The sequence below is a fragment of the Trichoplusia ni genome, chromosome 27 (assembly GCF_003590095.1).
Source record: "Trichoplusia ni isolate ovarian cell line Hi5 chromosome 27, tn1, whole genome shotgun sequence".
In the NCBI taxonomy this organism is placed as follows: domain Eukaryota; kingdom Metazoa; phylum Arthropoda; class Insecta; order Lepidoptera; family Noctuidae; genus Trichoplusia; species Trichoplusia ni.
In genome coordinates, this window is record NC_039504.1 from 4,684,697 (window position 1) to 4,707,244 (window position 22,548).

The 22,548-nt window shown below is 39.2% G+C and overlaps 1 protein-coding gene across 1 annotated transcript; it reads right to left on the bottom strand.

The window, feature by feature from the left end:
* Window positions 1-207: 207 nt before the first annotated feature.
* LOC113505941 (organic cation transporter protein-like) lies at window positions 208-15,330 on the bottom strand. Its single transcript, XM_026888821.1, has 7 exons — window positions 14,591-15,330; window positions 5,538-5,760; window positions 3,570-3,670; window positions 3,327-3,481; window positions 2,618-3,247; window positions 1,682-1,863; window positions 208-1,495 (listed from the first exon to the last, which is right to left on the bottom strand). Exons 1-7 carry the CDS (start codon window positions 14,773-14,775, stop codon window positions 1,307-1,309), a joined length of 1,665 nt encoding a protein of 554 aa, XP_026744622.1. The 5' UTR covers window positions 14,776-15,330; the 3' UTR covers window positions 208-1,306.
* Between the last annotated feature and the right edge of the window lie 7,218 nt (window positions 15,331-22,548).

The window sequence follows — 22,548 nt, forward strand, 5'->3', positions numbered from 1 at the left end:
GGACGTCACTGTTTTTCAAAACAAAACGGCGTTACAGTAGTCAGTAATGTTTAATTCTTGTCATTATGATACACATTAAGACGACGCTAGCGCCAGGAGGTGCAGTGGGAGTAGTTAAAACTAAATTCTGATGTGAAGACGTGTGTAGCGTTCTCTTTGTAGCAAGTGTAAACCTATTATAATACAACTAAATAAGTAATACACAGATACAATAATAAGTTATATTTATTTACAGAAGAGTCGCACAGTGTACATACAATGCGTATGTTATTTACATGTTGTACTGACACAGACACAAATACACATAAATATGTTTTATATTATTCTATTTACCTTGTTGAGCCTCGGGTTTGTCACTATAGCTGTAAAAATAGCTGCTACTCAATACATATAATCAGCATGTTCACAACGACTTGCTATGTTTATTATAATTTAATATCACAACTTCAACACTTGTGTACTCAATCACGTGTCATTAACAGTTAGAATTATCATAACAAAAACTTGCAGAAACTGTGAGTAATGTACTTAAATAAATAACAAAATAATAATAAATATTAGTTTACAAGTATGTCGCATCAAATCTTCAAGATTGATCAACTATAAATTTTAGGTGTTGGCAAAGTTATACGGCACAGAAAAGTTTATAACAAAAACGAATGACGAATGGATATCGTTCAAATGATGAAAAAAATAAAAAGTTAATATAAGTAACAAATTCTTCATAATAAAGAATCGAGTAATTTATGAATTGTACTGTAGTCTAGGGGTATGTAGCATATGATAAGAATGGTTACAAAACGATAGCCAGCACCGTTTTGTATTAAAATTACTTCAAATATAATATTTTTACTTAAAACTATTCACAAAAACATTGATCTTTCTGTCATGCAACACTATATAACATAGAGTTTACAATGATTACAGTCATGCAGGGCGTTGATGGTAACTGTCAGTAGCAGGGCCGGGCACCATCACCACCTAAAAATCTAAATGTATTTGACATTCCTTCATGTGTAGCGTTTATTGATATTGTTGAAGAAGTTTAAATCACTAATGATCAGAAGAAAACTTATCCTTTGTTGTAAAATTCACAGTCTCAATACCGAGCTGTACGTTATTTAAAGAATCTACAAAGTTTAGTATCCACACTATTTTCGTGGCAATCATTCCAAAGTTAACTATGCTTCCAGTCTTTGACTCAAAGCCAGTGAGACCTGATGATCTGGGTACAGAAATGCCAAATAAGTTTAACAGATTTCCACAGTGTCGGTGATGGTGGTTGCCCCTGGTGTGTGGCGTGTGGTCACGCCCTGGTGGTCATCTGCAGCTGGTCGGCGGGCGCGGGCTCGGCGCGGCGGGAGATCTGCTCCGCCTCGCGGATGGTGTCGGGCAGGCGCGTGTTCAGCGTCTCCGGCGTGGTCAGCATCAGCGCACCCGCCACCAGCGCCGTCGATCCGAACAGCACCGACGGCAGCCACTCCACGTAAATCGCCTGCAAGTTTAAATCCCAAATCAGTATAGTCCTTCAATGTGTCAGTAACTGTGACGGAATTTGTCAACAAACCAAATAATAAATTTAATATAATATATAATAATAATATCCTGGGAAAATATATAGTAATATATAGCCAAAACAGATAATATGTAGATTTGAACATTAGCTAGTGCTAGAACTGACCAGTAGCGGCATCTGTGGCGCGACGATGGACCCGATGCGGCCCACCATGGAGCAGAAGCCGAGCAGGCTGTGGCGCGCATGCGTCGGGAACAGCTCCGACGTGTACATGTAGATGCCGTTGAACGCCTGCGTGATGGCGATCTTACCCAGGAGGTACAGCAGAGTCGCCAGCCATGGCAGCGCTACAACAACGAGAGTAATGTGATATAGTTAAGGAAGCTAAGAAAGATTTACTTTTTTACACATAGATAACCATGTTTTCTGGCAACCTTTGGCAGCGTAAGACGATTTTGTAAAAAATATTTTACTTAATTAAATAGAAATAGCATGCAATATCATCTATGGGAATTATTGGGAATGGTCATCATGTCACTAATTTCTACTTCGAGAAATGCATAATTCATTTTTTTTTTTTTTTTTTTTTTTTTTTTTTTTTTTTTTTTTTTTTGGGACAACTCACACACGGTTATCTGATCCCAAGCTAAGCAGAGCTTGTGTTATGGTAACCAGACAACTGATAAACTTACTTATATATTTCTAAATACATACATATTATAGATAAATTACACCCAGACACCAGAACAAATGATCATGCTCATCACACAACATTTATCCTGGGCGGGAATCGAACCCACGACCTCCGGTATAGCAGTCAGGGTCACTAACCACTAGACCAACAGGCCCGTCCTACGATACCGACCTACACGATAGACAATAATAATCATTGTAAGTAGAGGTATAAATGAATTCACATCAGAATTAAATCGCGATATTGCATCAGGTATTCAGGTTTTTTGCTTATTATCTGGGTGACAATTAATAGTTACGTTTATCGCTATTAACAGAGAATAATTATCAATTATTTTTTTAAATAGCAAAAAATCCTTCGTTGTCACTCACAGCAAAGCTAGGTATATAGTAATATGTGTGCCTTACATTTAGGCACGAACGGTATGGCGACGCAAGCGAGGCCGCACACGGTGTACGCGCAGAGCAGTGTGCGCTTGCGGCCGAAACGGTCCAGCACGAGCGCGTTGGTGACGACGGCGATGACCTCCACGCTCACCACCAGCATGTAGTTGGTGTACTTGTCGCCCGCCAGCGACACCGAGTTGATGGCCAGCCCGTAGAATACGAACGTGCACGTGATCCACCACCACGAGCAGATGGCCAGCCGCGTCATGATGATGGGTGACTGCAGCACCTGCGTCCACAGCCCCTCCGCCGCCTTCTCATCTTTCTTCTCCTCCAGTGGCTTGACCTTCTCCTCCGACAACTGTTTCATCGTCTCGTCAGACAACGTGACCTTGTTCATTTTCGCGGCTCGCATTATGATCTCCACCGCCTCCGATTTTCGTCCTTTAGATAACAGCCACCGTATGCTCTCTGGCAGGAAGTATATGTACAGTAAGAATAGCAGAGATGGCGGATATACGACGAGAATGAAAGTTCTCCAGTACTGGAAGGCCTTCGCTAGAAGAGCGAAGCTCAGTCCTCCCAACACCAGCATTATGCCCAGGAAGGCTGTAGTTAGCACTCTCTTGTCTTGTCCTAGTAATTCGATAGCTGGAATAAACAGAATCTAAATTAGTAAATTCCGTAAAAAAATTATGGACACAGAATGGGAGCTGTGTGAGTTCCTTACTCAGAATGTAGGCGGCGGGGAAGGCGCTGGCGCCGGCGATGGTCTCCAGGAACTCCACCGCGATGTACATCTCGTAGGAAACGGAAAAAGCTTTTAAAGTACCGATGGCTCCCACCAATGTGCAACTTAAAATTAAGGCTCGCTTTCTGCCCCAACTGCAATGAGAAAGATAAGGACAATAAACTTACGAAATGTTAATAAAGTTGTCACAAACCATATAAAAGAGATATTTAAATAGCATACCGATCGGAGATGTATCCGAGGATGGGCAGCGACACCAGCATGCCGATGTTGTGCACCGTGCCCACCAGGGTGCGCTTCCATTCCTGACACGCCAGGTTGAACTGCGAAAAACAAATGATTTCAAGTTATTCGGATCTTATAAGGTTTTCTATAGTACAATAACACATATGAAGTGCAATAAAAATGTTGAGTATTGAGTATTAATTATTTAAGACAAAGTACGTAGATGAGTTTGATTTTGTTTTTATTTTTTGTTTACTCATTAAAGGAATCAATATTACATTAGGAGCTAGTAGCAGTTCACCAGTTATCTGGCGTAGAGCACGGGGCCAGAGCGGGCAGCGCGCGCAGTGAGCCGCGACCCCTTCATGATGATACAATATGCGTGTCTAATATTCTGAACATTGCCTAACTTCCGGCCACGGTATGTCCTAAGCACTGTGGAACTATGATACTTGTAGTAAATTAGCTAATTACACATTCTTCTAACAAAAAAAGACCTTCTTGATTACAGTGCCAACTAGATTCTTGTAACTTTACGACTATGAATGAAGGTAGGTACTTCATAAAATAATCAAGTAAGACTTGAACATCATAAACACAACTTGGTCCTTTAATGATTAATGGAGGGATAACTCACAAAAAGCCACTTATAAGATTGTGAATCGTACTCCAACAACACAAAACACCTTCAAAGGCTATCTACAATATTATTTGTCGTATGAAGATCTCCGTTAATATTATGAGAAGCCTTAACTTTGTTGTCTCATTAACTTCTGTCAGCTGAAACAAACTGGCCAAAGTATCCTTTAAGCGTCTTTCTTTTGGCTAGTAGTATATTTAGGCGTTTAATAGTGTATTAAGTTTAAGGATTAAGTTGTCTTTATTAACATTACAACATTACATAAAACCTATAAGAACACTCACGTGCCGTACTAATCAGATAAATTCACAAACAAAGAGGAAACTCAGATGTTATCACTTGTATTTTATAGAAGTGATAATTATGTAATATTATGTAAATCAGGGCCATTGTTCGACGGTCAACAACAGCGCATAACACCGCGAGTCACAACACACCTGTGCACGCGCGCGCTATCACTACACGACGCACGCTCATGCAGAAGTCGCACCCACGGACAACATTCACCGTCATCATCATCTAGAGCCTCTGCCCTCCTACTTCTGGGCATAGGCCTCCCCTTTCTCGTGCCAATTTCTACTGGTCCTGTGCCAGCATCATCCAGACTCGACCAGCCACCATTACATTGCTAAATTAGTAGTAGTCATACTCCTTAGTGGAACTTTCAACGTATCGTTGCATTTCCTAACGACAAAGGGTTCCTAACAAGTTGTTCTCGACCTATTTTTGTAAAAAGCAATAATGGCTAAAGGGTGGAGACCTGGTGACCTGAAATACAGGCTCATAAAGCCTAGCTTAGGCACCAGTCAATATACTGTTTACTTATTATTTTTATGAGACTCTAAAATGTACATATATAATGTGTTTATATTGTGGTGAGAAAATAAACGTTTATTATTATTATTATTTATGGGAGTTTTTTCTTTTCTCAGCCCTTGGCTGGTTTAAACCACATGACCGTAATATTTTGAATCACTTTTCCGAATGCTCCTTCTGAGTGCGCATTGTTGTGAGTACATCTGTCGCGCATTATGTAAGGCAGGTTAGCCGCGGTAGCCTTACCGTAGTTCAATACCAATGCAACCGGGTTTCCTTGCGACTTGCAATATTGACACACGCTTACTCGTCCGCTCACACGTGGCTTACTTTATCAAACACGCAGAATTTATATACAGATAACAGACTACCTGTTGCTGATAGTTGTATGCCTTCCGGACTTCATATCATTCGGCATTTTCACTTGTTATTAACAGACGAGATTTGTGGCAGATACCTACCTAGCTACTGGTTGTCCTAGCTGATGTGAGGTCAATGTGGTGTGTTACCTCGGCGACGATGGTGTTGTTGGCCTCGTAGAGCCAGTGGTCGCAGGGCAGCGGGTCCTGCGCGAAGGCGGTGCCCTCCGTGCAGGGCAGCTGCGGGTCGAGCGGCGCGCGTCGCTCGCAGCGCGCGTGCACGCTGGCCTCGGCCGCGCCGCCCAGCGCGCCCGCCAGCCACGCCGGGCGGTACTCCGAGCTGCTCTCCGACTCGCACTCCGGGACAACGCATCTGCGACACAACATAACTAGTTCAACCCTTTCCTTTAATAAAAACTTGAGTATAACGAAGAAGAAATTACAGTACTGAAAACCAGTTATTAAAAATATAGCAGGTTTGCTTTGTAGTCTATGCATATTATACCTGTTCAAGATAACCCTGGTAAAGAAGAGAAAAACTTTCATTTTGATGATGTTATAACAAAGCTTATTAATTATGAAAAAAAATCGTATCTGCTCTCTAGCAAAATGCTCTATTGCCCGGGTTATTATCTAAATATGTACTTCAGCACCCTCCTGTAATCCCCGCACTAAGGCATTCACGTGACAGTTGGCTTAAATCATTATTTTCTACATGATTACCATCCTTCAATGCAATCTGCATTGAAGGATCGTAATCTTCTTTAAGTTCTAAAACTTAATATTGAAAAGTCATAAAATACTTTAATAACATATGTTTTACAATATACAAATAAGCAGTTTAACAATAACACACAAGTACATAGACAGTCATAAAGTCGGCTGCTCATCATTACTCGCTAAGCTTCCAACAAACATTGTACAAGTCTTAGTGAATGGATTATTATCTGTACTACCTACACTACCTACTGATCACTACAGAGAGACAATATAAATACAATCACTACTCGTTCTCTTTAGACGTTTGATTACTGCAGCATATCATTACAAAACAAATGATAGTGCTAGCACAGACAGCGTCACGTCATTGGTAACACTTGGATTGGATGAAAACCTAAGTAATAAATCTTATCTCTTTTTTTTAACTAATTTGATTTCATAAAAATTCAAATCATATGCACAAACACACCCAGACTCAGAACAAGTACTTGTGGACCACTAAATGTTTGTTCTACTCGGGAATCGAATACGCACGCGGTGAATCTAGCGTGGTAACGACTGAGTTTCATCTTCACTTGACTGTCTATTAAATAAAGCCCTTAGTGATGATGTTGATGTAACTTAACGTAAGATACAATTTAAATGCAATGTCAATACCTATATCTTCCGCTATTTCTTAAATTAATAGGTTGGTATTTCTGATCCATTATTAACTGAAGAGTAATCGTGATGACTAGAGTAGTGCTGGTGGCTTAGACTTAATGATAATGGTGATGTTTAATGTATTATGTACACAAGATGCACAGTAAACATTATTTATATTATATTAGATACACGAACTGTCACGATTGATTCAAGATTACAGCACGTAGCTGCAGTAGGGACGTGCCTCCAACTACAATTAGTTACTGCGAATAGCGTAATCAACTTTACACGTCTTTGAAATTGATATCGCCGGTCAAGTTCGAGTCGGAGAGTTCCGTAAAAAAGAGCAACAGAAAAGAAACTTTCAAATTTGAGACGAATCAATTTAAAGATTTCAATCTTTATTTTTAGCCGTTTTAGTTCGATATTATAGCAACAACAGAAATTAATTATCTGTGTAATTTGTAACTGAATAGTTATTATGGTTCATAATATATCAGCTGGAGAGACAGACTGCGGTGCGTCAATAACAGGATTCCGTTTTTACCCTTGTAAACAGAATTATTAAAGAAAAATAATATTTATATGAAATTATAGAAGTAACACAGAACATATTTTATCAGACAAAAAATACAAACTAGCTTAATAAGCAATGAGTAAACGAATCAAATGATTAAGTGATTTAAGCTATTTGAACATTGACTAGCGCCTCTCAATGCAAGGGCAAAGGCAGGGATATCGCGGCCGCTGCAGAAAATACCTCATCATAAAACATCAGAATGTTTCAGGCAATTATTGTAATAAGCAGATTATATCTGCCGTCACACGTGAGTGCGCCCAGACCTAACAATACACAGAATATACTTCACAATAATACAAATACGAGTAACACTCGACAATACAGCCTACCGATACATTTTGTATAACCGTCTCGAAAGACCAAAGCAAAGTTATATTATCTAGGGTAATTGAAGACAATTAGCCGTGACAGTGTTTATTACAACAAAAGCATTAACAGTAATATTTGTTAGTGTAACGGAGTGCGTTAAGTGGGCGACGACCGCAGCTAATGTCTCACAATAACTTGTTCACACCAGCTGCGTGGAGGAGACACGTAGCTAATGAACTGTCCTCAGTCAGAGACCTACACGACATCAATACCCCAAGAACACAGTAATTAATGTTGATAACACTGTCACCACAAACCGAAACTAGCGAATGTCCGGAGAAATTTGGAAATCCGTAGCCATTATTACAACTGATATCAATTTTGATCAGTTTCGGAGGGACAACGAATTTTATGCGAATTAGTTAAAGCTATGCTTTTTTGTAATGTCTTCAAAAAAGATCAAACATTAGTTACGTAATATCCATGTTTGCGGTAATGGGATCTCCCACAACCACACTCACTAGTTCCTAGCCTAGCCAAATTAACGATACTTTAAGCATCAACACAAAACAAACATTAGGCATGATTCCACACAAATACTTGAGACAAACAAGACTACTAGTTAAGGAAACTTATATGATCCGTTTGAGATACCATCGTGCATCGCTGCATCGTAAAGATCTTAACATTCTAACATGATGTGTTACAGTGATGTTATGTTTTCCCTATTTTAAATAGGTAGCAACATGTCCTTGTTTTTGGTCGCGCTTGTTTTGAATAAACTTAATGTTAGTTAATCAGATCTAGTTTAGATTGATATCTGCACTGAGTATCAAAATAGTCGCACATAATAACAGTGGTCATACTTTACAAAATATTCCCTTCACATACGTCTTGTTGTGTTAGTATTTATTCTAAAACTTCCACTCGCCTTATCAATATCGTTAATTAATAGACGAATAAGAATCCTATCACTATAGTTACATAATATAACGAAACAGCTATCACATTTACTGACGTAAACATACATACAGACATGTTGACTCTACAACCAAATACGACTGCCCGGATAGCCGACTGGTTTAGGTCACCAAACCATCCCACCGCGCGCGACGTGTCGCGGGTTCGCTCCCCGCGTAGGACAAGCATTTGTGTGATCCACAATTGCTTGTTGAGAGATCGTGCGTATATATAAGATCTTCTAATTACGATCACATTCCTGTTCTTTCAACTGATTGTTCAGACGCAGATTTAAACTGAATAATTAAAAACAAAGCCAAATACTTAAATATAAATCGTGAGGTACTTATACATTTCATTCGGCATTTTTTATGCTCCTATTATATTATACGGCTGGTCTCATATTATATTCCTACAGAAAGAGGTTTCCCACAATTAATATAAGTAAGTATATTGTCTCATACAAATGCTTCAGTTGTACCTACTTATTATGACTGACAGGTCATTACTCTGCTCTTTTCACAATTATATTATCTGTGAATTATATAAAAATCCTAATATTAATTTTATTCAACTTAATTCGTTTATACACTTCATCTAATGATCAAATACCCGTAGATATTAGGCCTCTCGCTTCGTTGACAATTTTTTTACTACGCATTTCTAGAATAACTTTAAACAACCTGTTTTTTTTTTTTTTTTTTTTAAGGATAACAAGTATAACCATCAATATTATGTGACCTCGTCACCTCTATCCAAAAAAGGAAAAACTGCCAGCTAATATAAATGTTTGAAACTAAGCTAATATAATGAATAAATAATAAATGTTGGCCGTGAGTTGCGAGTTTGAACACCGAGTGTATCTGTCGTACAGAATTCTTGTGAGGTACACGCTGACCAAGCACGTGCCGAGACTGGGTAATGTCTGCAGCGATATAGATGTAAAAACACCAGTCACATGTGCGTGGTTACTAAGTACCACTCTTTAATAAAAAATAGCTTATAGCATTCAGCCCGACTCTAGCGCCAAACTAGGCTCTGTGTCTTATTGCTTTTCCTTAACAAATGTATCGTTCAAACAATTAAGCAGTCACTACACGCAGTCACTGCCCTGTTATTCCTAAGCTGAATGTTGATTGCAAATCATCATTTTTTATTGTTATTTGTTTTATAATTGTCATTTTTTGCAAAACTTAAAAGCGTTGAGTTGCGTGTTCACATTTTTTTATAATATTGTACAGTACAGTAACATGTAAGTAAAGTACTGCAACCTACTCGCGAAACCACGTCGTGTTCACGTGTCCTACTCAAAGAAAAGGCAAAACCTTAAAGACACAATTGAAGGTACAGAAGAAAACACTCAAACAGAAAATATTTCGTCACACTGCTTACTATACACCTAAAGAGTGTGAACACTGTGTACCCAATTGTAATTCCTCAGTTGACTAATAAATAAGCTGCAGCGGCTCAAGTAAGTCAGGGTCAGTGCTGCTCGAGATATTGTATTGACAAGCAAATCAGTTGCGACAGCGAGTAGCCCTGGTCGGCGAAACAAAAACAAGAGACACACGCAAAAACTACTTCACTACTTATATTTACAATAAAAACATTCCTTAAATAGGCGTTATTTTTTTATGCCAGTGATGATCTTGATGTCCACAAAAACGTATTCTGTCGTGACCTTTCTGTTTGCTACCAAGACTGGTTAAATACGAAATAATTTAATGCAAAATACTAGGCTATAATAAATGTGAATCCTATTATACATCGCTATTGAATATAATAAAGTAAAATCAATAAATTATGTCAACAATAAAATTGAAACTTAACATTTAATTTACATTTAGCAGCCTGAGGTAAATCTGTTTTTTACAACTTTATCAGAATTCCGTTTTTTCACGAAGTTACCACAAATTGTTCCTAACTACCACAAATCATCAGGTTCAAGCAGCATCACGGCTATCATTAACATGTTTAGACGATGACTTAATAATCACAAAAACTGTTGACAATAGTATGAGAGCTTGACGTTTTTGTTGAGTTGATCTAAGTACGTTTCGCTGCGGACAAAACATCTCGAGACGAGCAGAGTGCGCCAGAACAGTACTTATGATCCATTCGACAAACCAAACTTTGAATGCACAATATAAACGTAAAACATTATGTGCATAAAAATTCGAAGACTTGACGAAATACGACCTATCCATCCCATATCCTGTATGACTGCCGAATTATTGTGATTAATAAAATATTTCACGAAAAAAACACTTACAAGGTATGTTTGTTTTTTGTGCAACTTTCATGTATCTCCTAACATTCATCTAGTTCTATTCTTGACCGCATTTCTAATTTACCCAGAAATACTAACAGGCAGGAAAGAACGGACATGCGTGGGCAGCAGTAATGAGAGGTGCCTAATAACAGGGAACCAGGTCACCAGACCAGAGGCAACGAGATGCTTCCGCAAGCTTAATACTCAAGTTATAAAAGTTCTTCAGAAAGTACATTCTGCTCTCTCATCGTGATAACTAAGTTCTGCTGTTATTATTTATGAATCTCATCTATCTGTATCACCACTCAAGGAAGATACATTCAAATCGCTCTTACCCTTCCAGGACAAGTTTAATGACATAAATACATGCAACTATTTCAAGAACAACAACACACTTCACATCAATAGCAAATATCAAAGTATTAGCAAATTATGTGAAGTGTGAAGAACTACATTATTTCATTACGCCCATTGAGCTAAGGACAAGGGCTTTGGGATAGAAGCAACAATATTCAGTACGATAGGATAAACTTCTTACGTTAAATCGTTATGGCGACAAGAAAATAACCGCGTAAATACCATGAATACAAAACAAGCTAATGATTCTCACAATAAGCATGTTTAAGGAGATCCGATGGTAAAGGTTGTATGTGTAGCCACTAGGTGTTTCTTAGCGGATCTTAGCGGATGCTGGTAATTGCGGTAATTCCGCGACGGTGGCGCTCGCCGCTGCAACACGTGCGCGATACCACTCCTTCTTATAACGTTTGGAATTATATGTGCTTACTAAGCATATCATAACCATGACTATTATACAAACTACATTTGACGTAGTTAGAGAAATAAGTGATGTTCATAGTAATGTGCAGTGACGCCAACGATGTAATGAGCGGACTACCAGTCTTCCTTTGAGGTCGAAGGCTCGTTCTTGTAACCCAAGTTGTGAAATGTGGTACTTAACTTAATTCGAATTAAGCTCACTGGTTAGACACCCACTGCTAACACATTTTAGGCTGTTTCAGATTATTTTATGGTATAATCGATAAAGTAATCTTAGAAACCAGAAGTGAGGACAGGTTTTTAAAAAGCAAGCACGGTTACGTCACAAACAATTAAACCCAATCATTACAAAGATAACTTAAAGTTAATACATCAAACTCTAATTACTGCAAAGGAATAGGTATGAATGGCAATTATCGAAATAACAATATGGCTGCTATGCTGAATAAATACAACGAAGGTCACGGAGATGTTCCAGCGAAGCCAGCTGACACCGGAGAGAGAGCGTTGCTAGGAGCTCTCCGTCTTTTATAGCGGACTGCTTGTCAAATCCCAGGTTCGAAAGAGGTTTCACTAAGGATCTTGAAGGAGGTTTCACTTTGAAAAGGAGGTTTCGTTAACAGTAAGTAATAAAATATAAAGTAAAGTAATCAATCAAAGCGTGGATTTTTTGCCTGCTGTCAAACTTAGCTACTCCTCTATTACTAAGATGTCCATGAGTACGCCGACCTGGTTACGCTGCATGTGAACATAAGTTTCTTCCTCCCGAGTGCGCCAGGCGAGCACGTGCGCCACAAACAACGTTTACGTATATGATACCTGATTGTATCTCTATAACAATGGGATTTGTGATAATAACACAATAAAACGTTTTGTACGTAATTAAATAAGCATAATATAAGAAGATACCACATTCAACACACTGTACTAAGACCGAGATTTTGATCAAAATCTAATTTTTTTCGTAGTTTTATCCTTGTATGTTACGAGTATGTTGCCAATATGATGCTAATGTTTTAGAGATTAGTTTAAGGTTCATTCTTGACCTGGATGTAAATTTTCCAACAATTATATTTAATAAAATCTTAAAGAAGAGTGCTTACGAAATATTATAGCAAGACAAGACGCTCGTAAACCATACAGTCCAGCGCTAACAGCCTCATTGATGAACTACTCAATAGACGTCATTGATAGTTGCTCACTCGTCGCATAATAAACAATATCATTGTTTTTTACTTCCGCAAAAATGTGGCAACAGGAAGGAAACAGTTCGGAGGCAGCTTCAGGTTATATTTAGAGCGGGAGACGATCACATTCTAATAAATTCCGGAGTTGTCTCAATGTGACCAGTATTTAGGCGGTCCGCACCGCTCGGCGCGTATGTCACGCGCGCACCTGAAGGTGCTTCCTGTTAGGAGGATGCGCCATTTGTCGCTAACTAGTTCCACCTGACTCTACATTATTACATATTCATAATCTTCTTAAGTTTTATTAATAGTTACTAGTTTATGCTAAGGACCGGACTAACTCGTGACGCCACAATTGTCGCCCAACAGGGTCAGACTAAAACTTTGTATTTTGTTGTGGTATTAAATGTTTTCTGAGAGTCTCAGTGTGAATTAAAAAATACTTTTAATTACTGCAAAATGTATATTCCTATAAAAATGTAATATATTGTCTTAGGTGACGGTCAGAACTAACGTTTACAATAAAGTTTATAACATTCACAGCAGATGAATAAACTTTCAGAACAATAATTTATGTTAATAAGATCTGGAGTCACCAAAGTTACGCAATGGTATTGATATAAAAGCCAAACCCAACAAAATTAACATGTAACACAGCCCATCATTAGAAAATAAAACACGTTTAGGACAATAAGCTTCTCTTCTGCGACTGTCCCTCATGCTTACTCATGTTTGAGTCAAGCAAATGAATAATTATTGATGTTAATGTGTAGTTCTCTCTATAGCTCACAAATACTTTCGAATGTTTTCTTTTCTTTATTTTTCAAAACAATTAATTAAAGGATGCCCTCACTTTACAATATGCAGTGCATTTAAGATACAAGACATCGTTATTAACCGTATTAACTGAGATCAGTTCATCATATTAAGGTTTGATCGGTTCGGTGCCTCCCTAACCGAGCGCGGACTGTACGTGACACAGGCAACAGTTCTGCCGCACCTAGTTCCATTCTGGGATTTCATAACACATTGAAAAGCTAATTTGACAGTTAAATAGTATCTGTCTTTCAACACCACCTTGAAAATAGACTGGATCTGATTCTGCGAGCCTTCAAATCAAATCTACAAATTGCTAATTTATTTTATGAATTGAATTTTTAATAGGTAACTGTATTGATTATGTATGGAGTAACCTATTCTCTACCCGCCTTAAATGGCATGGCCCGAGGTCGGCTCGCCAGGCTCGCGGCCTGATGCCATATAAAAAAAACTATAAATTGTAAAAAAAACAATACGTCGCAGCCAAAACAATACAATGCAAAGAAGTTACAAACACAAGCCTTGTATAGGGATACCGAATCGTACCGAATGCTTACATCTTCATACCTTCAATTATTTGGCTTTAGCAGTTCAGATACTGCATATGCAATTGATCCTATGGATAAGACGACGGTATAGTTAATAGTTATACATAATGAGTCTCGGCTGAACTCGGCCTATGAGTGGCGAGGCTTAAATGCTACTAAAATTTGTTTCGTAATTGATGATGACTTGATGTCTTTATAATAATAGCAGACACATTTATTTTTTAAATAAACATCACTAGTGTCAAAGTAAAGATTTTTTATTTCCATCGTATCTTTTTGTGGTCTGGTGGTAAATATTTCTAAATGACATACAAAAATCGTTTGCTCCTAGTTTCTGGCCTGGATAGAGTTACAAGAGAAGCTGTTGTGTGTGTCGGTGTCACCTGTAGGGCACGTCTGCGGCGAGGAACACGTAGTTGGTAGCGTAGAGCGCGGCCACGAACACGCTGAGCGCCAGCAGCACATAGTTGGTGAGGTGGAAGCGGCGCGCCTGGCCCAGCTCGTGCATCAGCCGCTCCGTGTCCACGCCCGCGCTGCCCGCGTGCTGCGCGGTACCCGGACTCGACATCACGGCCCAGACACTCACAAAACTACGCGATACTCACAGAACTACGCGGTACTCGGTTATTACAAAAACACAGATTTAATTTTAATTTTCAATTATAACGTAAATGTAAATAGTTTAATACGGTATGTGACGAATGAGTTCGATGCGCGCGCGCCGGTCGCGGTGCGGGCGTGCGAGTGCTAACTGACAAGGGAGATGCGACGCCGGCATATAACCTGCTGCGGCGCCGCCCTCCAACTCCGTGCCATATTGACATACACCGCCGAAGCCTTCCGCAGCTGTCCAGGTCGCGGCTCGCGCTACTTCCGGGGCCACTTTGACCGCGGATTTATTTTCCGCAGGAAAATATGTAGAGAAACCACTCTTCTAAGGACATCCAAAGTGTCGACAGTTGTTAGGTAAATGAAGGAGCTATAAAATCCTAGACTTAGACACGAGTTAACTAGAACCAGTCGCGCAATAACACAAACTTCACGCTCACTTGCTGATCACAATGCAGCGTCACTTCGTTACTTAACGCGCTGATCGGCCCGCTTGCCTATAAGTTAATGAAATATTCATTCCCATACCTACATCTCCACTGAAAGTTCACGTACATCTCCACTTTGACACATGACTCCATTACAAAGGATCATTAGTAACGCTGCTCGCTTCTGTTACATTGATGTTGTATGCGCTATTGAGATACTGGTTCCCACATTACATAATTACATCTTGGTTTGCAATGTCGGTCCTCATACGACCCCAAGAGTTCAACCACTTTTTTATACATATTTGGATTTCTAACAAATGAACGATAATTAGTAGTCAAGTTCAGGATTAGGTAACAGAGACTACTCAGGTAGATAGCGCCATCTGTCGGCAATCACAATGCTACATGAGCGCAATGTTTCAAAACTGATGAAGCACAAGCTTTAGGACTCGCGACTCTGAGGGTTCTTCTCTTATAATGAGGTTGAGCGTTGGGAGATCTTAATATTAGAAAACGAAACATTTTTTTTCGGTTAAAGAAATACGTGGCCGTTATTCTTCAAAAAACTATTTTTGGAACAGGCAGCCCATGAAATTGTTATTAGAGATATAATACACACTTATCTCACCGACATTCCTACACAACAGCATTGCACATTCACCTCAAGTGTTAAGAACCATTTGCTCAATAATTACTGTCTTTAAAAGCTTCTCTAGCTTCTATCGATTTCTCGCGACAGCGACACAGCCCTGCCGCCCGGCGCCGCCCGCGCTAACAGCGGCATGTCATTGCGACACACCGCAGACACCACTAACTGATCATTAATTGATTGCAACAACAACATTAGAGCAAATAATGTTTTATTTTTAGTATCTACCCGAAAATTCTGCACAATAATGATAATATACTAGTAACTCAACACACTTATTGCGTATTACATTAATTTGAATGTAACTTAAATCGAATTGATAACGTGTGACTCGATACTTCTTGGTAAATAAGAGTTGTCAATAAAACTAAATGTCTACTTAGAACAGACGTCTATTTATAAGGGGTGTAGAGCTGTGTCCTTACAATACTTAGAGGAAATATTTATAGTTGACAATTACAGGTTTAAATATCTATAGCTTGCCCTACAAAGCGCCATAAAACTGCCTTTCGTGTTAATAAACCACCTGTTTGCAATTAATATAATCATTGATAGTACCAATAATACAATTAAACCCTTTAAATAAGCGCTGTGTTGAAGGTTATCTAAATTTTTCTCAAATATTGTTTTAATATATTAGTTCCAAATCTAGAAAACAATAAACAATACATTAACATGTCATTTACCTAATTACGGCTTCTCTTACAAGTATGTGCCTATTAATTAAGGACAACTTAATGTGCGTCCACAAATTAGTTGTTCTTCATTATACTCAGATATTTTAATTGATGCGTCGATTATATTTATGATAGCCGTAGGTGTGAGATAGCGGTGAGATACAGGTATCTGGAACTAGTCGCTGCACTATTTTCACTTCAAGAGTAATTGCTCGATTACTATTGCCTATCGATGATTAAAAGTTTTAATCATTTTCACAGATGATGCGATTCTGTTTTATCTGAAATTTTAAAAGTCTAGCTATCAGAATTCTTGAGATATAGCCTATTGACAGCCGGCGAAGTCTTAGTAATAGGGTTACATTATTATCATAATGATAGAGAGTCTTATAAAACACAATTAAAATAGAATGCGCCTGACAGATATAATAAAGAAGAAGCGCGCCAGCGAGCGTTATTATCATTATTGTATCAGGCACTTCGGCGGCCACCGCACACATGCAAATGGTCTGATCAGGCTTTCGTACCCAAACAGTAAAAGCGGAAACCTATTTTTTAATCTCTGCTGTCTGTCCGGTCTGTCCGACAGTCATGAATATATTATTTTTTATTGAAAAAGAGCCTTTTCAGCGTTGCAATAGACCGTTTTTTTTAAACTAAAATCTAAACCTGCTTTTTACCGATGATTACTGTCAGAGATATCGTTTGAAAAGTTCTACTTTGTAGCCTATCTTGCATTAACTGATTTTGATACATTATTAATTCAGTTGCACGTAAACATGCATATGGCGTATTGACATAACTGTTATGGAAGAAGTCGATGAACTACAGCTGTAGTTAAGTTATAGTTAAACATAATTTACTGTGTACTTAGAAAATCTCTGTCAAGTTAATTTATATTCCTTTTGTTGAAAGACCTAACATTACAACCATTATAACAGAGCATCCATTCCACCCGAATGGATGCTCTGTTATAATGGTGAACATGCCTCTAGTATTTTCAGTTCAGTACCTAGTACCTACCAGTATCAGTTATTTGTGTTTGCAAGAAGCTGGAAATTAAACTCTTCACACCATACGGTATTTTTTCTTTAAGTTTATGTTATACCGCAAAGGTCAATCCTCAAAAATCCAATCTAGTATTTTAAGGTTTCTTACCTAAAGTATCAAATGGTACTCTATTACTGAGGCCCCGCTTTCTGTCTGTCCCTCCGCTCATGTATCTTTAGGCTATTTTACATGAACCGTGATAGCTATACGAAATTTACACAGATTATGTTTTTAATCATAATTTGCTGTAACAACCGATGATGATTCACAAAAAATATGATTAGTTGGATTTTATTATTGTACAGTTGTTACGGTCATCGATATGACGAGTGGCCAATTTTGTTCGAAAACCTTGAATTGATATTTGCACTCAAGTACAAAACGTGCAAAAAATAGTATTTGTGCCTCGGGGATGGGCGGCCAGACCCGCGCTACGGTTGAATAACTTATATTGTTGAGCTATTTTGGGACACAATGATATGGCCGAGCGATGTGCGCCACACAACAGCACTGGAAAAGTGTTATGATGCGCATGAGTGCGCCCCATCACTAGCTACCCGATTTAGTTAATCTGGCCGTTATCGTGTCTGGTCAACTTAAATACTCTGCGTGATCAGTTTAAATATGTATATAACCAATTTAAATACAGATGCATAAACCCACCGCCATACGGCATATTGAAAAATACGAATAGTGCTAATTTAATCCAATTGCCATTCATTCATCGGCCATTGTAAATAGCAGAATCGGGGCCCAGGACAGAAGGCTTAAATGCTCTCTACAATAATTTCTCGGTCCATGTAGATCGGTTACAAGTTAAATGCCATTCGGACGTCCCGCTATTGAGACGGAGTAGGAAGTCACTAATTATTGGTCGTTGTCAGAGAAGGGCTCTTCAATGTTCATCAGGAAACTTGTCATACAAGACGTTGATGTTTCAGCTGTATGACGTAGATACATAACAAGCCATATTGTTCACGATCAGCGTCGTTCTTCTCTAGTAATATAATGTCTAATCCATCACGTGGACACAAAAAAATCAATTTTATCAAATCGTAAAAAAATTACATATTACCTACATACAATATTTATATGCTGAAGAGGAAGGAAATGTGGGCTTGTTAGGTCACTGGGCACTAAAAACCTTGCTAATATTTTTAAGATTTTGCTATCTTGTTAGTGTCATTTACTATTAATCCATTTATGGTGACGCAGTAAAAGAAAAATACGTATTCCATAATTTTTAACGATCTATCTGATGGGCTATTATTTTTACCTATACTAAAACAGCCAAATGCTGTTTTCGTTTTAATAATAAAAATAAGATCAAGTTTAGCTAGCCATGAGGCACGATACAAAAAAAATGCATCAAGGGGTTCATCATCATAAACTATCTAAATGTATAAAATTATCCAAGAAAAACTGTCGTGACTATAAAGCGACACAAAAAATGAAAATCTTTATAGGTACAAATTAGCAGTAGAACTGCAAGCTCACCTGTAGGGCACCCTGGCCGCGAGGAAGATGTAGGTGGTGTGCAGCAGGCCCACCTGCACGGCCACCAGCGCCACCAGCACGTAGACGCGCAGGTGGAAGCGGCCCGCCTGGCCCAGCTGGCGCACCACGCTGTCGGCGTCCACCTCGCGCGGGCCCGGCTCGGCGGCGGGCGGCTTGCCCGGCTCGGCGCTCGCGCTCATGTCGCAGGTCACGCGTGCTACCACTGCAGCGGCCGCACGCACTGCTGCCCTGAGGGCGGCGCGCAACAATGCCAGCTGATGAATTAGAAAGCCGATACTGGGCCAAGGCTAAGCGCTGTCAATCAAATCTCACTCGAGATGCAATCGGTCCCGCGAGCTGGGCCACCGGCGCCGCGCGCTGTCATCGACACTACTCGCACTACTCCTACGGCCCGAATGAGCCTTCCTTATTTATGTTTTCGCGATTATGTAACAACCTGACTGGAAATCCCCTAACACATTTTTCTAAATTCTATCTCTATACGATTAATGCGGACTGCAATACAGCGGTGCTCTTGCACAAGCAACAGGATAAATCTGCTCAAATCTCACTGCACTTCAAATAACCTAAATTCCATAAAGAGTCGAGAAGTCAAAAGTAATAATACATCCAAGTTCTGAATGTATGAACAAATAGTTGCTCTTAATACAGGTGTCTGCTAAAAGTTGAAGCTTCGTAAGCTGAGCTGTTCAATTTTCCAGACACTCAGCTACTGTGATCCTCTACGAGCATACCTTGTTGCATACACCAGTTCCAAACAATCATATTCTATTATTATGAAACTACTTAAGCAATGCTTATTCTCTATTTAGTGAGGAACTCAACTAAAGGATGTTGTTATAGGTAAACGATCGTGTGGTGGCTTTTAAATATTTTTTGTTCCGAACAACAATAAAATTATTATCTTTTTTCAAGCTTCCAGTGTATTTGCTTGATATTATTTGTATACAGTGTGAGGTTTTGTAATAGACTAGTGGTAAAACTATAGATGTGGATTTTAGAAATGAATGTCACAGCTTCCGTGTTTCGGAGATCTTTCTACAGAAGTGTCGGATTGCCGTCCCATGGGGCTTTACCCCCCGTAAACCTAAAAAACATACAAATTCTATGGATTCGTCTGCCACAGGTATACGGATATACTCGTTATTATTTACAATTCTACCCATCAAACTTATTTAATAATGGGTAGACCTAGGTGATGTTTGGGTCTAAGGAGTAGTGCTCCTTCCGAGCGTCATTCCGGTGAGGCTGACAAAGCTTTTGCTAACGCTTCAGCCTCATCTTTAAAGCTCGCGACACTTGATAAAAGGGCAGGATAAAGTGAAAAAGCGGTTGCATTTGATTATTTATGCTTATGTTCTAAACATTTAACTAACGGAGAAAAAAAAAAGTGGCTAACTGCTTGCAGTTAGCAGACAGACTTGCGCTCGAAAGGTTCCGTACAAAACACCGTTCCGATTTTACCCTTTATAAGAATATAGGTTTATAAAAACATAATGATATAAGACGCAGCGTGTATGTGCTGAGCTACAATGGCTTATTCATAGGAATATTCGCATTGCCTCTGGCAACACGACGCGCAGTTCAAGACACCGCACGCCGGACACCGCTCATTGCCCCTCCGCGGGATATAAGTGACCACATTATGTCTCAGCATTACTGTAGAACTACGCAAAACATTCGATAAAGTTATCATCGCAGTGTGAGTACGGAATGCAGGCGACATACCAGCGCTGCAGTGTCAGCGACCTGCTGCAGGTAAGTATTCAGGCTGCTGCACGTTATACGGGTACATTGCTATTACTGCTTGGTTTTCCTTAACCATAATTGCTACCAGTTAATGAAGTTTAGGTAACGATTTATTTGCTAATACCCTGCTGTAGTGTAGACGATTGCTACACACAGATTTATATAAAATGAAAAGAAGAAATTATGTTAAAAAGATCTGCACATTAACTATAATATTTCATAATTAATTAAAGTACCACAATCACATTATCGGTAAATGTGTTTGCGAGGTCCACCAAGGCGGTGCATTGGGGCCACTGCCGACGCCGACCCTGGCCGTACTGCCGACCTTCTATCGGCACACAACATAATTACTTGTTAACAATAACAGAGCGTGAGCAAATAAAATGGTTCGCGCCAATAACACTCACCTAATCTTAATTAAACTTCGACCATGTAGGAGTGACACACAAACTAACTCTCCGATTGTAACTGATAATAAGGACACGTTGCAATCACATCATTTGTATGTTTACATGCCTTGTGGCGAGTAGTGCTGTCAAATCGGGAGGTCGTAGCCAGTCTACTTGCCATGTTACTAAACGTATAGCCCACGCAACATAACGAAGAAGAAAGTCATAGATGGACCAAGTTTATTATAACCCTTCTCCATCTGCCATGACCACTCAAGTTATTATGAAACACAACATTATGTTTAGATACCAAATTGATAATTATAGTTTCGTGCAATAAAAACATTCCATTTTGCAAACACTAATTGTCAGCCTTGATTTACTATCGATAGTTTTTGAAAATAATTATTTTTAGTGCAATCAAGAATGCAAATGTGTGCGAAAATCCTTTATTGTATGTAATATACGTAATTGTGAAGGTTCAGGAACAATTGGAAGGGGAAGGCCTCGCTAAGCGTGCTGACACCGTCGAGGATGGTCCGGAGAAAGGTGGGGTCAGGGGCAGACAGACGCACAGCACTGCGCGAGGCTGGGACAAGAGTGGCTTCAGTCATAGCGGTTAGCTATGGATAACTGCAACTCTGTCCGATGTTGTTTATTGTGATAACCTTGCAAATTCAGACGCCTTGCTGATACTTAATATTGGAATACAAAAAATCCATATGCTTATCGGATATATTATTGCTATAGCATACCTTTTATTACTTCCAACACTTACAGACCAGTTTTCTATCGTATTCCATTTCGTATCGGAATCTAAGTGAGTCTCTGCTGTGTCGGTGGGGCACATCTAATTTAAGTGCTGAGTGGTTCTCGTTCTTTACAAAGTGCAGTGAGACGTGGACAAGTTTGTAAACTGCCTTCGACGCGTCCTCGACCTACCTTCAGTCGTCGTACGTATTTTCTGTATTGTGAAGATTAAGAACAGAAATCGCTTGTGAGATCTGAAACGTATATCCTTATCTTGGCGGTGCAGTATCGCTCCTTCTTTGGTGGTTTGCTTCCATTCTGGAATTTAAATTTATGGCAGATACTAAAAAAGGTTTTAAATAAAACGACAAAAATGTACATTAAGTAAGAATGTTGTATATTGTTAATAACTACAACTAGGCTTTGTAGCCCGATCATCGACCGTCACGGGCCACTAGTGGACCTCTCATGACGGCTGTCACTACATTACAATGTTGACCTTTACAACTATAGAAT